The sequence below is a fragment of the Pelmatolapia mariae genome, linkage group LG1, assembly GCF_036321145.2.
Source record: "Pelmatolapia mariae isolate MD_Pm_ZW linkage group LG1, Pm_UMD_F_2, whole genome shotgun sequence".
In the NCBI taxonomy this organism is placed as follows: domain Eukaryota; kingdom Metazoa; phylum Chordata; class Actinopteri; order Cichliformes; family Cichlidae; genus Pelmatolapia; species Pelmatolapia mariae.
In genome coordinates, this window is record NC_086227.1 from 34,566,512 (window position 1) to 34,582,197 (window position 15,686).

General features: G+C 38.0%; 1 protein-coding gene across 3 annotated transcripts in view; it reads right to left on the reverse strand.

Annotated features, from left to right (window-relative positions):
- ntrk3b (neurotrophic tyrosine kinase, receptor, type 3b) overlaps positions 1–15,686 on the reverse strand; it is a 209,748-nt gene that overhangs the window by 115,646 nt on the left and 78,416 nt on the right. For all 3 annotated transcript variants that reach the window (XM_063479739.1, XM_063479731.1, XM_063479725.1), the window contains exon 4: positions 1,918–1,986. In XM_063479739.1, coding sequence (XP_063335809.1) covers positions 1,918–1,986 — 69 coding nt within the window. The remainder of the gene's footprint in view (positions 1–1,917; positions 1,987–15,686) is intronic.

Consider the following 15,686-nt stretch of genomic DNA (forward strand, 5'->3'; position numbering starts at 1 on the left):
TTTAGTCTGCTTTGTGTGATTTACATTGTGATTTCAGGTCATTTAATTGTTGAATTACACAGCAGCCTTCAGTGTTTACTTAGGGAAAAAGTTCTGGATCTTGTGTGTGAAATTAAAGCTAAAATGTATAATATATTACATGCTAAAAAAAGTGCATTATGTGCTGTTGCTGTGCTGCTGTTTGTTATTTATGGCAAAAAGAGAAATAAGATTTACTCTGCAGTTTTGGCTATTAGTTTCTTTGCAGATGAATCTCATGCATGTTTCTATATATACAGTATTGGTGTAGTTAAACTACGTGTTGTTAAATTTTTTTGCAGCCTGGGCGACTGGAGAAAAGATTTTTCAGTGAAATCTCTCATAATTCATGCATGCATCCATCCATCCATGCATGCATTCATATCTGGGTCTGGGTCGCAGGGGCAGCGTCTAATAAGAGATGCCCGGACCTCCCTTTCCCCACTCACTGGCCACACCACGGCGTTCCCAAGCCAGCCAAGAGATGTAATCTCTTGATTCTGACCCTAATTGGACATGCCAGAAACACCTCAACCAGACGGCGCCAAATAACTTAATCTCAGCCAACCTTTTATGGCAGAACAATGCTACAGATTTACAATAGTATGCGACTTCTTAAAAAAGGGCTATTCCGGTTACTGAATATGCTTACTTAAAGCCCCGGAGATTTTGACTTAACTTTGCTTTTTAAGGATTTCTTTAGAACATAATGCATTCATGAATAAATAAAGCCAAGGTTAAAAAATGATGAGTTGACACAGACAGAAAAACACAAATAGAGAAATCTCTCGTGAAAAAGACAAAAAATACTGCCCATGTGGGATCCCAGGTTTTCAAGGCCTTTAATAATCATTTGGAAAGCTATATTTTACACTGTGATCTGGAAGAGGAAAATTGTGAAAAATACTTTGGAAAAGATATTTTATATATAAGTTAGACCCTGTATGAGTAATAAGATGAGCCAAATGCCAAACTAGATTGAGAACTGGACAGCTGGTAAGACAACAAATGTGAAGAATTACTGTTTTCAGTCAGGAATAAAATTCACAACCCAATAACAGGCACAAAGAGGGATTCAGAGACCCATCTGCCTCCAATGCGGGCCCACAGTGAGACGACACTTGTGTAGCTCTGTTATAGGGTATGGTGTGAGCTGCTTCCTACACAGAACAAAAAACATCTCTCCGTAATATTGGTGAGTCCTGCAAGTGCGAGGGATACATTTGAAGCTAAATGTCCAAAATGCAAGCCTACAACATAAGTAGGGTTATCCCTCTGCTCTGCTGTTTGCAGTGTACGACCAGAGATCAGCATTGTGTCGTGCTCTCTGTGGACCTGCTCTGTTTCTACCTCTGAAAATAGCACAATAAGGAGGCCTGCTTGAAATAGCCTTGTATCACATCCTGCTATACCACAGTTTTATATGCCAGGAGGCGCATATGAGGAGCGCAAGCGTTCGGGGAGCAGCCAAGGTTCATATGATGGACAGCGCTGACAGGCGTAATGATGTGTAAATTACAAGCGGGTCGACATCGCAATGTTCTCCCTGGTGGTGAAAGAGCAAACTCATTTCATAAAAACAATGATCGCTAAAATATTCATAACAAACAAGGAAACGGGGTCAGACTCCCTTCTCCTACCAGGCCATTAAATTTCCTTTGTGCACGTTAATTAAGTCAACAAATGACTTATAAGATCACAGTGCCACTATAGTGCCTATAGGTCCAGTCTTCTGCATGCGCTCCGACAAATTAGAGGTTTTGTACAACAAAGACAGGAATTATAATGGTATGCGGTGAAGACAATTTGTATTGAGGCTGATAGTACGTAGGGAGCGGTGATAAAGTGCTGTAATAAAATACAAACAAAAGGCAGCGAGACAGATCAGACGAGACTTACAGCTCTTGGAGTTGGAGGTGCTGGAAGAGCTGCCATGACAGAGTGGTGAGAGGATTCTTTGACAAGTTTCTGTAGAAGAAAGAAAAACAAAAGGAATGTTAAATTGAGTTATTTTATGTGAATTATTTTAGGTCCCTTCCTTGATGTCATGTTTGTTCTGCTTTTGTACAATTTCTTCTGTTCCATTTCCGAGGTCTTTTAGTTCCAGAAACTCAATGGCCAAGCTTTGTGGGGTCATTTTGACATTTTTCTCCCCTTTTTAAGCTAAAAGGAAACTTTTAGTCTCTTTGGGGTTTTTTTTTTGCGATGTTCTATATTTATTTTTAAACAGATAAAACTGGGATTTCCCCATCAATCTAGAAGCAATGAACTATAAGCACAAGTTTATGCCTTTATAGATGTTTGCAAATTTATAATTTAAGACCGAAATTTTTAAATCCCTCATTTAAGCATTCAGAACCTTACCTGAATACACAGAAGGAGCCATAATGGCAGCAATGACTCTACAGGCATTGGATTCAGTTAATGTTAGGAAAAAACATAATGCTTTTTTTTTTTAATAAATAAAATGTTTTGCAATGCCAAAACAAGTTACAAAACTCAACTTACACAATTTTGTCAAGTTTATGGGAGAACCCATTTCTAAAAGTTGCTTTGACACATAACTATAGAGTATAAAAACAGCTAGAGCAAATGATGTGTGTGCGTTATTTTGGGGGTGGACAGTGTCAATCAATTCCAGTCTGAAGGGGTATTCATCTTCTACAGTTCTGACCAACTCCCTGTTCCTGGTTCTGAGAGGCACCCCAACAGCAACCCCCAACTAAAACAGCAACTGCCATACTTTACCGTTAGAATTGTATTAGCTAGATGATAAGGTGTTCACCAGATACAGCGCTTTGAGGTCTGATTTCCAGTTCACCTTATTACAAACTGAAGTGCCAAATACTTTTGAATACTGAATGCGAGAAGTTTTTAGTAGGTATAAATGTACAAAAAACAAAAACAAATACCCAAACAAAACACATTTTCACTTTGTCATTACTGGTTGCTGAGTGTATTAATGGGGAAAACACATTTATTCATTTAAAAATGGATCTGCAAGTGTCCAAAGAACCAAAGAGGTCTGAGTATTTTCTTTAAATAACAAAGCCACATTTTAGTAAGACAAAATTAAACAGCCTAATTGCAATGAGAATCCACATGTCTGTATTAATGGATGAAAATAAGGCAAAGTACTATTGACAAAGAAAAGGGAACAGCCCTGGCTGAGTGGAGCTTCAGGGCTCAGCCAACTCAATAAAAGTAAGTTGACCGCTTTCAAGTCAAATAATTCAATTGACTTAAGGAAACCCTCCGGCTTAGGAAGCCATTAAATTCAATAGCAAACAACCAGAGACTTACAAGTGATTTGACCAGAACCTTGAATTAGTTTAAATATGAACATCAGGCATCTATGAATACATTTATTAAATCATATAACCTCTCTGTAAGGGTTTTAAAATAGCAGTTTATCATAAAGCAGTATACAACATTGAATCCTATTAGCTGTATATGAAGCATCAAAGTGCTCTATTACATCATGAGAGAATCGTTTTATCTGATCATTGTTTTCTTTGCTGTAGTTTCAGAGCAACACTCGGTCAGTGACTCATACATTCTGCACATTATTGCTGCTTTGAACTGATATAAAAGTAAGAGCATCTATAAGAGGAGGAAGAAATGATTTATTCAGTCACAGGAAATGACATGATGTAATTTATGATACATATACTGAACCTTAAAGGAGCAACTCAAAATATAATTCAGCAAATAGATAACAGGTTGATTATCAAAATATTAGTAGAATTAGTAAAAATTTTAAAATGAACAGTTATCTACATATATCAGTAACATCAGGATTGTATTACAGAGCATAAGACCATTATTAGAATGTGTCTAAAAAAACATGGAACTTGTATAAACAGTGTGATATATAATTTAAACAACATTAAATTCCAATATTTAACATAATAAAAAATACACACAATAGAGTACGCAGTTTTAATATTTTCTCTCTCTCTCTCTCTCTCTCTCTCTCTCTCTCTCTCTCTCTCTCTCTCTCTCTCTCACACACACACACACACACACACACACACACACACACACACACACACACACAGTCTAATATGTTAATTTGTATGGAAGACATTAGATGCTCCTGTATCCAGACGTGTCGCTATAGCAACAGGGAGCTAAGGATGTTGCAGGTCTGACTTATTTCCTGTGATATCACACATGCAATCACACATGCAAACACACATGCAAACACACACACTTGCAGATTTAAAAAAAATTCTCACAAATTTACATCTGCATAAACACACTCACACGTATTGGTTAAACACACTTGAAATGTACGCTGATGTGAATGCTCTAAATAGAGGAGATGTGTGGCAGAATATGTAAAGATGCTGCATGAAATTTCATCTCCAAAAGGAAACCTGTGTTCCCAAAGGGGTTGTATTATGCACTGAAAGAATACATTATGGGAGAATGAGAAAGAGAGAGAGAGGGAGAGAGAGGCAAAAGGTGGGCGAGCAAACAGCAGCTCATTAGTTGATGCAGAGCAGGGCTGCTCAACACTTGCATCAAATCACACACCCTGAAATAGACACATGTTTAGACCACAGATCTCCAAATAGGCACATGTCAAATGACAAAAACTACATCAGCCATACGTCAGACCAAAGGCCTTATAATCTAAATACATTAGACCTGAGAGCTCCAAATGAGCAAAGATTTCAGACTCAAAATAGACCTACACCAAAGCACAGTGTAAGATTTTCTTACTTATTTTATACGCTACCCTAAATGGAAAAATTAATCATTGTAATGCAATGTCATGAAATACCCACCCTTAGCCCTAGAGGGCAGACAGCACTAGCAAAGGTCCAATTTCATGCATTAAATTTTTGAAAAATATTTTTCTAAAAATATATAAAAATTGCTCCATTTGCAAAATTTTGTTACAGTAATATGCTATGAAAAGCTGCATTTTCTTTGTTTAGTAATATCAACCCAGTGAATAAATTATTTTACTAACTACAATGACAATGTTGGGCCATTTATGACTTCTACAATTTAAAACCTCAGGTATGTTTTGGTATGCTCATAACTCTATTATACTCTATTATAAACAGCAATTTAAGTCATAATATATGAATGTCTTTAAACCTTATTTTTTAACTTTCGTTACGAACTTCAGGTGGAAAAGGATGGCTACGCCTATCCTGGGACAGGATGTTGACAGCAAGCTAAACTGGAAGACCAACACAGAGGCTGTGTACAAGAATGAGATGAGCAGGCTCCATTTCTTAAGTGGTGGAGATTTTCTATCACTCAGTTGTGGGGAACATAATGTACTTTGCTGTGTTCCACAGGGAGAGTAGACTGACTCTGTGATTGGCTGTCAACTCGACACTTTTGAAGCTATGGTGCAGATGAGGCACCAAAGTTTTGTCTTTTTTTTTTTTTTTTTGTGGATAATCTTGACCACCCTCTGTGGCACCATTTACTGGTCAGGCAGCTGAGCAGCTTCTCTGATTCAGCTCCATGGTATTCACCACCACTAACCAATACATGGATAGTTCATTTAGATATACAGAAACAAGACTGAAGCTATTAAGCTACGAAAGTAAAGTTATTTTTGACGAGGTTTAACATTTTGAGACATTGACAGAACTGCGTGGTAAGTCTATATGCTTGACTGTTAGCTTAGATAAACAAGTGTAAGAATGTGAGAAGATTGGAAGGCTTTAGTGGCGCTGGTAGGGTGCTTTTTCTTTCTTTTTTGTGGGTGAGCCAGACTAAATGTTTCCCTGTTTGCAGTCTTTATTTTAAGCTAAGATAAATATCTGCATGTAGGTGTATATTTAACAGACTCACAGCAAAGAAATTAAATTATTTGTCACCATTACTCTTCTTTGATTAAAATGTAATTCATAATGACAAAGTGTGAGCGGAGACGCAATTTATTCATTTATTTTTATATATGGAACTACAATGTGACAACTAAATAATCAGTGGAAAGCAACTCATGTTTTAACTATTAATACTCATGAGCCTTTCAATTAAGTGACAAATATGTTTTAGTTGTTCTATGCTTGCATACATTAAGTAGAAAGGAGGAGAGGAGGAGTGCCTTCTGAGCACAGAGTGAGACCTCCTTCACATCTCCGCCAGGAAGTGTTCTGTTTTCAAAGGTCATCCTTCGCATCTCGACAAGAAATGTCAGCTAAAATTGGATTGGGAGGGGGTAGTAAATGAATTAATAAATATATAAACAAATCAGAAAAGAAGCCATCAAAGACAAGGGAATGCCAAAAGACAGGAGGTGAGGAAGGCCAAGAGCTGCAGAGTGGAGGAGGGAGTGATTATTAAATTAAAAAATTAGCGATGTAGAAAATTAATCTATTTATAAACTAAGCAGCTTAGTTACCAGGCCTAGAAGGCTATACCATACCACCTCCCAACACACACAACCACATACACAGTATATACTATACACTCACATGCACGCAGACTTGCACTGCTTTGACTAAACTGTAAAACAGCATCAGCATCCACACAACAGCTTTTAGTCACTGAGCCACAAATCATCTCCACTACTTAGACAGCGCTCATTTGAATAAGGAATTATAATTATGTGATTCACATGAAATTTTCATTAGGTTGGGGTAAAGGAGAAGAAAAAAAAAACGTATTACAGCGACGGATGTATCTAGGTGTTAATATTGATGACAGCCTTGGCTCCCCCAGCCACAGGGTGATGAAGTGAATGCTAAACTAAAACTGGATGTTTTGCTCCTCTGCAGAGGAGATGCAGCTCCTCCTCCCTCTTCTTTAATAATTCTGTTTGGCACGGATGCCACTGGGAGGGCTTGGCCACTTGAGAGGGTTGGCTAATTAGTGCGGCATTACTGGTAGCTACTGTCTGAGTGTGGGGGAGCTCAGTGGATTGACATTCAGGACCACACGGAGGAGAACCAGACAGCTACTGAGCGAGATGTCGCAACGGATCAGCAGAACGGACGTGGTGGAATCTAGTCATCATCTGTCACGCTGAGGAGGAGCTGCTAATTTTTGCTATAGCAAAACATACTAATTGCTTCCTTTTGCAACTGTTCATTTTTACAGCATTATGTTAATCATAAAAATATTTTCAATATTTTCTTAAAATGTCTGAGAGCTCTTTATTTTATGACTAATGACTGTAATTGCAAAAAAAACCCCAACAGCAAAAAAAAAAAACACTTTCCAAAATTTGATGTCTAACTTTGAAATATCATGGGTGTCAATCTTAAAGGCAGTAGTTTTCCTCAGTGCTGAGATGTTGACATTTTAGGAAAAAAGAAAAAGAAAAAAACTGACTAAGTTTGACAGCAGCCATATGTAGTTTATGAATGTGAAAAATGTAAAGGTGGAAGCATTTATCTCACCTAGGTTATCTCTTCTCTGAAGTGTTAGCTACAGTATCATAACATTAGCCTCCAGATTACATAAAAGGCAACTACAACATTACATGAAATACATCAATTCAAACCTGTTCCACTTTAACTTTTATTTAATCCAGGACAAAACACCCTCTTTCTGCTGTATTTCCTATGTTGATCCACTGCCTAAGAATTCATTTCTGCACATCACTTGAGGTACTCCTTGAAGTAAATAGTTTCCCTAATTTGCTAATGTTCAACTTACTGCAACCCCAAACAATATCCTATATCTGGAAGGTCACTGATAAAAAGTCAGCTCCACAGAGGAACACACAACTTTATAAACTGTGCATGAATCTACGCCTTTCCAGCCAGGTGCATGCCTCCACCTGATAATCATCAGAACTTATTTCATGTCTTTCAGGTCACTTGGTGTAACACTATGTATTTCACGATCCACAGGTTCATCCCTCTATAAAGCTTAAATATACTACATGCAGTCTCGCTGAATGCATCCTGTAATGGGGTACTTAATATAGGTTTATATGCATGTCCCACCATAGCATGTATTATGTATCTTAGCTATATTAAGCTACATTCTTATCTACATTCAGGCTGGAATTTTGTGCTTTTGTTATTATCCAGTTATTATTTACCCCCATCACTGTAATACTGTAGCCAGAACTGCCTGCTCATTGACTAGATGATCACGGATCGATGCTATTCCTTCTACTTTTTATTATTATTTTTTTAAATCAGCTCATTAGTAATTTGTACTTTTCTCTGAAAGTGTAATGTTTTTGGTGCTGTGGTCGACTGGAAACAAGCATCAACTAATACACTGGGTCATACGTGTAGCAGTTTTACAATAAGACTCCAATCTCTAACAAGCTTTTTATCTTTAAACAGCACATTTTTTGGATAAAAAGCTTTAAATGTGCTACTTTAATGTAAATTTGTTGGCTCTTTTTTAATTCCTATATTTATATCCATTCTGTTCAGGGTGTACGCTGAAGTCACATGACAACTCAAACAGGTTTCCAGAGCTGCCATGACCCTGAACTTGATCAGTAGTTAAGAAAATGGATGGATGGATCCTGTTTACAGTGTTGTTATTGCACCATCATAATTAGGTTTTTTTTATTAGATTTTTGTGGATATGAAAGTGGTTAATATCACAGATTATGAGCCTTAAATAGAGTCACAATGAATGAAATGTTTTGTGTCTAACTTCCCCCACCCATCTCTAACCTTCATCTCCGTGGCTATAGTTTGTCTCTTACAAGATTAAATCACATAATGTTGTTTTATAATGGTTGACTCTACCAGCTGGAGCAATGAATTTCCAATGCACAGAGTGAATATTTTATTCCTGGCTTCCCTTGTGATGTGATGGCCCTTTACTCTACCTTCACACTGCCATACTGTCTGTTTAACTACATTCTCAAAATCTGCTACAAGCTTCCCTCCTGAGATATTTTAAAAAGGCAGCACAGGAGTGGGTGGGTGAGCACATAGCTAACTAGCCATGAGAAGCTGCTAGAAAGGCAGGCCATTACAAGAAGAACATTTATGACCCTTTGAGAGAGTCCCTGTGTGGGTGCCCGTAGGGTTTTGTTGGAATATAAGAACATGGCTGTAGTCCTGGTTTCTATTGTGGTTTATATGTTACTGTATCAGCTCATAGCAACCACATACCCCCCTTTTTCCTTCTTAACCTAATTTGACTCTGTTTTATGCCATGCTCATCTGCCATGTAGCTTGTCATCCTCATAGATCGGACCAGCAGTCCGTTCTGTGCTCCAGTCCTCATTCTTCATCCAGCGCAGTACCATGACTGACTGGAACATGGCTCAGTCTGATCAAGGTGCAGCAATCTGTGCACCTGGTTTTAAAAGTGCAACTAATCTGTCAAGTCGTGGCAGCTATGGTTTAATGTGAGCAGGCTTGCCTCAGTGCCTCTCCTATCTGTAATCACTTACTAGTTGATACTTATTGTCTTTGAGCATCACAGGCTGGTGGTCACTTGCAGCCTTGGTGTGTTTCTGTATCTGCTTGTTTGTGGTTAGCTCTCTGTATTCTGTATTGAATTATTAGTGGTTACTCTGTAGTTCGATTGAATTGCTGTACTGAGCCACTTGTTTGACTTCCTGGAGACTGGGCTATGCTTTGTTTTTCAAAACTATCAACATTTTATTCATATGTTGCTCCTCTTTATATGAGCTAGTATGTAACTATCTTTAACTATTATATTACCCATGTTTTTTGTGTCATGTTTTTCCTAATATAACTAGCAGCTTTGTGAGAGAGGTACAAAGCTACTATAGGTCAGAATCAGCTTGTGTTATGCTTCTTATACTTGACGCAGTACCTATGTCAGTCAGGAATATCAATCCATGAAACAATGTCTTTCCTATTACCTCACTACATAGTAGGAAGAGAACTGGGGGCAACTGTGGTTTTATATCCAAGAGAAACAAGTAAATCTGATGTAAAATTACTAATTATATTGCCAAAATGCCCCACAAATTCAGAATATGAAGATAGTACCAAAATATGTGAGATTTCTCTCCTCATTCTTTTCTATCTCCCAGAGTTCCTCCTAGAAAATGTTTTTTCCCCCCCGCTTGTACAGGCAGTCCTTGGACAATTTCAGTGAAACCATCACTCCAAGGCTTCAGCTCCCCTCAACAGAACACCTTCCTGCTTATGCTTTTAGGAGTGTCGATATTTCAAAGAACTCATGTTCTCATATGAATGCATGTTGCATATGTACGCCTTGAAGTACCACATGAAGATGAGTTTTCTTGTAGACTCTTTGAGAGCAACAGTGCTTCAAAGAACCTTTTCAGACACATCTGTGATAAAACCTCTACAAAATAAAAGGTCACATCATTGATGATGGTCACACTTACGAAGGTGTTGCTGAGATTAGAAAAACAAAATGCAGTGTTTGTACCAAATGGAGACTAAATAGTACAATAAATAAGATTAGACATGTTAAAAGAATGTGAACGATACTAAAAATTGACATCACACTTTCAAGGTACACTGCAGATTTATCGCTAAGTATAAAAACCCATTTAGTAACTCTTAAACATGGTTCAGCCCACCACATTCTGATAAACAGATTGCTATCTTGACCGAAGTAACACACACACACACACACACACACACACACACACACACACACACACACACACACACACACACACACACACACACACACACACACACACACACACACACACACACACACACAGAGAAACAGCACTGAATGCAGGTTTTACTAGTCAAATGAGCTGCTGTGATTCTTAGTAAACTGTGAAAATCACTTGACCCACACTGAATGCAGCATACTCATGCAAATACTTTTCATGACTCAGTGATTGAAAATATATTTTTTTCAAATTAATTTTTTAAATTCTTCTCTGCTGGTTATATTTGACTTGCATTTTAAGTTCAATTCAATTCAGTTCTGTTCATGCATTGTCAAATTACAACGACAGCTACCACAAGGTGCTTTATACTGAAGACAGAAAACCCTCAAAATCAGATGATTATCTTCGGGCAAGCATCAGTCAAAAGTGGGGAGGACAAACACCCATTTAACAGGAAGAAACAGGAAGGCTCAGACAAGAGCAGTCATCCCAGACAAATGGCTGAGAGAGTGAGGGGAAAGAGAAATGGGGGAGCATAGGGAGACAAGACAAGAAACAGTAGTCTTCATCCTCGCTGACTTTATAAATGACTATTTTCATACTTAATATCCAAAAGATCCCCGGGTCGGAAGAGAAATAAATCCCTGGGGAGGTTTGCATCAGAAAGGACATCCGGCACAAAAATCTATGCCACATTTAATATGGGGATTCATCTGCTGTGGTGACCTCTTGCGGATAAGAGAGTGACCAAGAAAAAAGCTACATAAATATTTGTGTATTTAAATCTTGATCCAGCGAGACTCAAATCCCAAATGCTTAAAATTAGAGATGATTGAATACCTTAATAGCTGAATTTTGTAGACATCAGAAAAGTGTGGTATTTTTTTTAAAACAGTGGTAACATTATTGTAAACAGACAGGTTTTTTTTTTTTTTTTTTTTTTTTTTTAGAAAGGAAGACGCTCATTTGTTTTTTTTTTGTTTTTTTTGATTTCCCTAAAATGTTCTTTTACCCTTTAAATAAACCTTTAACTTTGTTTGATTTTTGGCTCAACATGTCATTATAAAATGCAGTGCAGAAGCTGACAGGCTACTCAGTGACTGTCTCATTTGTTTACAGTAATTACCCAAATGTCCCAAAATCAATGAGGTAATGATTTATTAATGCCAAAATGTGGGATGTAATTAAAATAGAATCATTTGCACAATGCTAATGCTGTCTGTCTTTTCACCCCAGCCCTCCGAATCCCACCCTGCCTCTCCATCCTGTCTCCACACACACACACACACACACACACACACACAGAAAATATACTTGTTTTCATATCTTAGTGAGGACATCTAATTAACACAATACGAAGGGCACACCAGCTTACCTCAACCCCACCCATCAAAAACACCTAAACCTAACCATAACCTAATTGTAACCCTGACACTAAAACCACATTTTGAGCCTGAAAAACACCTTCAAACTGGTGGAGATGGGCATTTTGTCCTATAAGTGAGTGTTGGTCCCCACAAGTATAGTAGAATGCCAATTTTGTGTCCTCACAAAGATGTCTAAGCATGCACACACACATGCATACACACAAACATTCAGTTCATGTAGTATAGTCGTTGCACTAGAAGCAGCAGAGTGCAGCCACAGTTCAGAGCCCCCAGAGAAGCTTTTGGGGACAAACTCAGAGAAGAAAACATTCACCTGTCATAGCTGGTAAAAGTTTTATGTACTGGCTATCCTCTTTTGAGCTACTCTAGCTTATGATATTTCCAAAAGTATCAGGTAAAATCTTAGTCTTGGTATAAATTTTCTGTATTTTCAAAACATCACAGAGTGGTCTACTACCAATCTAGCATGAAGTTTCTGTAAATCATTCATGGAAAAGAAGAATTCATTTCATGATGTAGTGTCGCCTGTGCTTCAGTGAGACAGCACTTGTATAGCATTACTGATAAAGGAAGCAGAATGAATGGGCTTAAAATCTCCCTCCTTAGGCAGTTCAATCACTGAAAATACAAAGCAAGGGAGTGAGTCCCATAAAATGTGTTGGAGGTACCGTATGGAATTCATTTCATCAAAACAGCCAGAGAGAAACTTCAAACAGCCACCACTTCATTATAATCGAGAATATTATTCACCCCAAATCTGCATCAAACATAGGTAAGGATGGCTCTGGGGAAGAGGGATAAAAATAGTTGATTCTTTAATCTCAGAAAAATCCTCTGGTTGGGGTATATGTGTGCATGTGTTGCACTAATCGCACTGCACAGCTCCTCTCATCTGCTTTTAAACCTGTTTATTCCTCCTCCACATCCAACCTGGTTAAATAACGTCAAACTGAGACAACTATTAATGTATCCCTCAACAAGGTACGTAACTCTCAGCTGTTTTAGTAAGTCCAACTGTTTGTCAAATGTATAATAGCAGCTCAGAGTCTGTATTAAGGCTGCACTGGGCAGCCTCTTCAGCAGATATATGCAATCTAATGTGAAGTAGAGTGGTGCAGAAAAATCAGCCTGCAGCTAGCCATCATATTAATACAGAAACTAATGCTTGCGGGAACATTTTGTGCACCATAGGTCTAGCAGGTAAGCAGCAATCAGCTAGTGTCACAACTGCAGATATTCTGGATATCACAGAACCCAACAAACAAACACTGTGCTGAAAGAAAAAAAGGGAAAAAGCAATGGTCAGTCTTTCGGTTGCCGTGCTAACATATTCTAACCACAAGTACAAAATAAAAAGTGACTGCATTTATTTATTAAAGCATTGATTAAACCAATATAAAATAACAGTGCATAGACAAAGTAATGTCTATGCACTGTCATTTTATATTGGTTTAATCAGTGCTTTCTGGCTTGGGATTATTTGTGGATGAGAACACAGACTCGACTATCATGTCTGCACACCCAAAAACAGTTAGCTTGGCAATAAGGCTAGAAATGGAGCGAAGGCTCTGCCTTAATGTATGGTAATACTTCACCAAGGTTGTTCGATGATCATAACACACACAAATAAGTTATTGCTCCAAAGCAAGAAACACTCAGGCTTAATATGAAAAAGTTAATTCACTTTGACTTTGAACAACAAGACAGAATATGTTATTTAAAGATAATTAAAGAGGTGTATGTAGTCAAAATTGGGTTTTGGATTGAGTTAATGTACAAATAACTGTTTTCTTCTGCTTCAAGTCAACTGGCTGACCGTACCTTCACTTAATGTACAGATGTGAGTAGTGCTATTAGTCTTTTCCTCTAATTTAATATGATGCTTGATTTGGTGGTTTACCAAAGTCAGCAAGCTTTATCCTCTCTGAAAAGCTGTCTTTATAAAATTTCATGCCAGTCGTTAACTTTTGAGATACATCTGTTTAAAGATGTCTGAAATTCCCTTGGGTCCACCGCATAGACTGGCTGAAAAATCATATCCACACAAGTTCTTTCATGGAACAAACCCCCCAAAAATTGTCCCTTTATACGGGGAAATTTGCTACCTAGAAAAATCAGTATTTGAGAATAGCCGAGCTTATCTTTAGCTCAGTAACTATTCTGCAAACAAAAGCCTTATGGTGACTCATAACATTAATAACAGCCCACTGTATCTGTTACTTTTATTCCAGCAACAGCTGCGAATGACGAGGAATGATTACTTTTAATAAGGGCTTAATCCTGCCTTTTCACTAGCTTTTTATGAGTCCCGTTATCAACATAATAACACCAACAAATTAGTCTGTGAATACGCGGATTGTTTGACTGATTCTAATCTCTAAACAGCACTTTTTTGTGCCATTTCTACATTAGTTGATGTGAATGTGTAGCCAGGTGAATGAACAAGGATATGACGTAATAGGGGATATGAAAGGCATCCAAACAAGCCATTAAGTTAGGTTAGGTCTATTATAGTAAAGGCATTGAAAAACTGCAATATCAGTTGAGATTTAGGGTTTTCAGTAATTATTGCAAAACAATATTGTGCACAGTCATCCGTCTAAGCTGCTGATTGCAGGGGAGAGATGTGAATCAGCGTTCCAAGACACAAGAGAACGAAGCCTTTAAGCCATGATTCTGATTATTTTTCCAGATAGGGTAGGAGATGTTAATATAGACTGTGTAATGTAATGAAAACTGTCATCAATCTAATGAGACAAGCAGAGACAGAACCACCGGCGGGTTGACAGCACTGCCACAGGTAGACTCAAAGCTTTTAGACATAATTCTGATAGTGTTTGTTAATTATGGCAATGAAATATGTACATTGCCTGAGACAAAATGCAATCCAAAAACGTCTTTGTGCTAAGAGACAAACAGCGGGGAGAGATGTAGGAGTTTTTATGACAGGGAACCAGGGCCTCAGGATTCCCATGGAGAAAAGTTTGCTGCTTGCTCAGCTGAAGGTACATACTGCCAACCTGCTCTGGCCTGCTGCTTTATGAAATGCCTCTTGCTGAAATCAATAAAATGTTAGAGTTGATTAAAACACCAATAAAGACACCCAGGAGTATTTTTCTCCAGACGACAAGAAACATTTCAGCCTTTCTTCTGGTCTTGTTTCTCCAGTTGCCCCAATAGAAAGCAAGCAAGTCAGCATGAGTATAGCGAGTACAATGCATATTTCTGTTTGTTTTCTGAATTGTAAAACCCTGCTGTCTTTAACAGAATATCGGTTTTCTATGTGTTCAGACACTGCTAACAGTTATTTACTTACTAGCTTACTAGTTACTGAGCTAGCTTCAAAATATTTCCAATCAGATAGTAAAGACACCAGGGTAGTCAGTAGGACAAATTGAGGGTGACTTAGCATATTTTCCCCAAAGAGAGTGCCATAAGTCCCTTACAGTGAGCTTAATTCTATTTAAAATTCAGATGTTTCAGAGGTAACTGAGGCATTCCTAAGAACTGGAGCCTGCTTCCAAATCCACAGCAGCCCAGAGCAGTAAGCCAGACCAGAGTGAAACACTGGGCTGCAGCTTTGCCCATTTGTTCTTCCCCTGACCCAAGGACTGGATTAAACATTCCTTTAGTTAATTAAAACATTTCCACTGAGCCACAAGCCCACCTCTACTCTGTCTTTGACACAATGGTTGCTTCTCCCAACCAATAACAGAGACAATAATAGCCATGGGAGCTACAAGAAA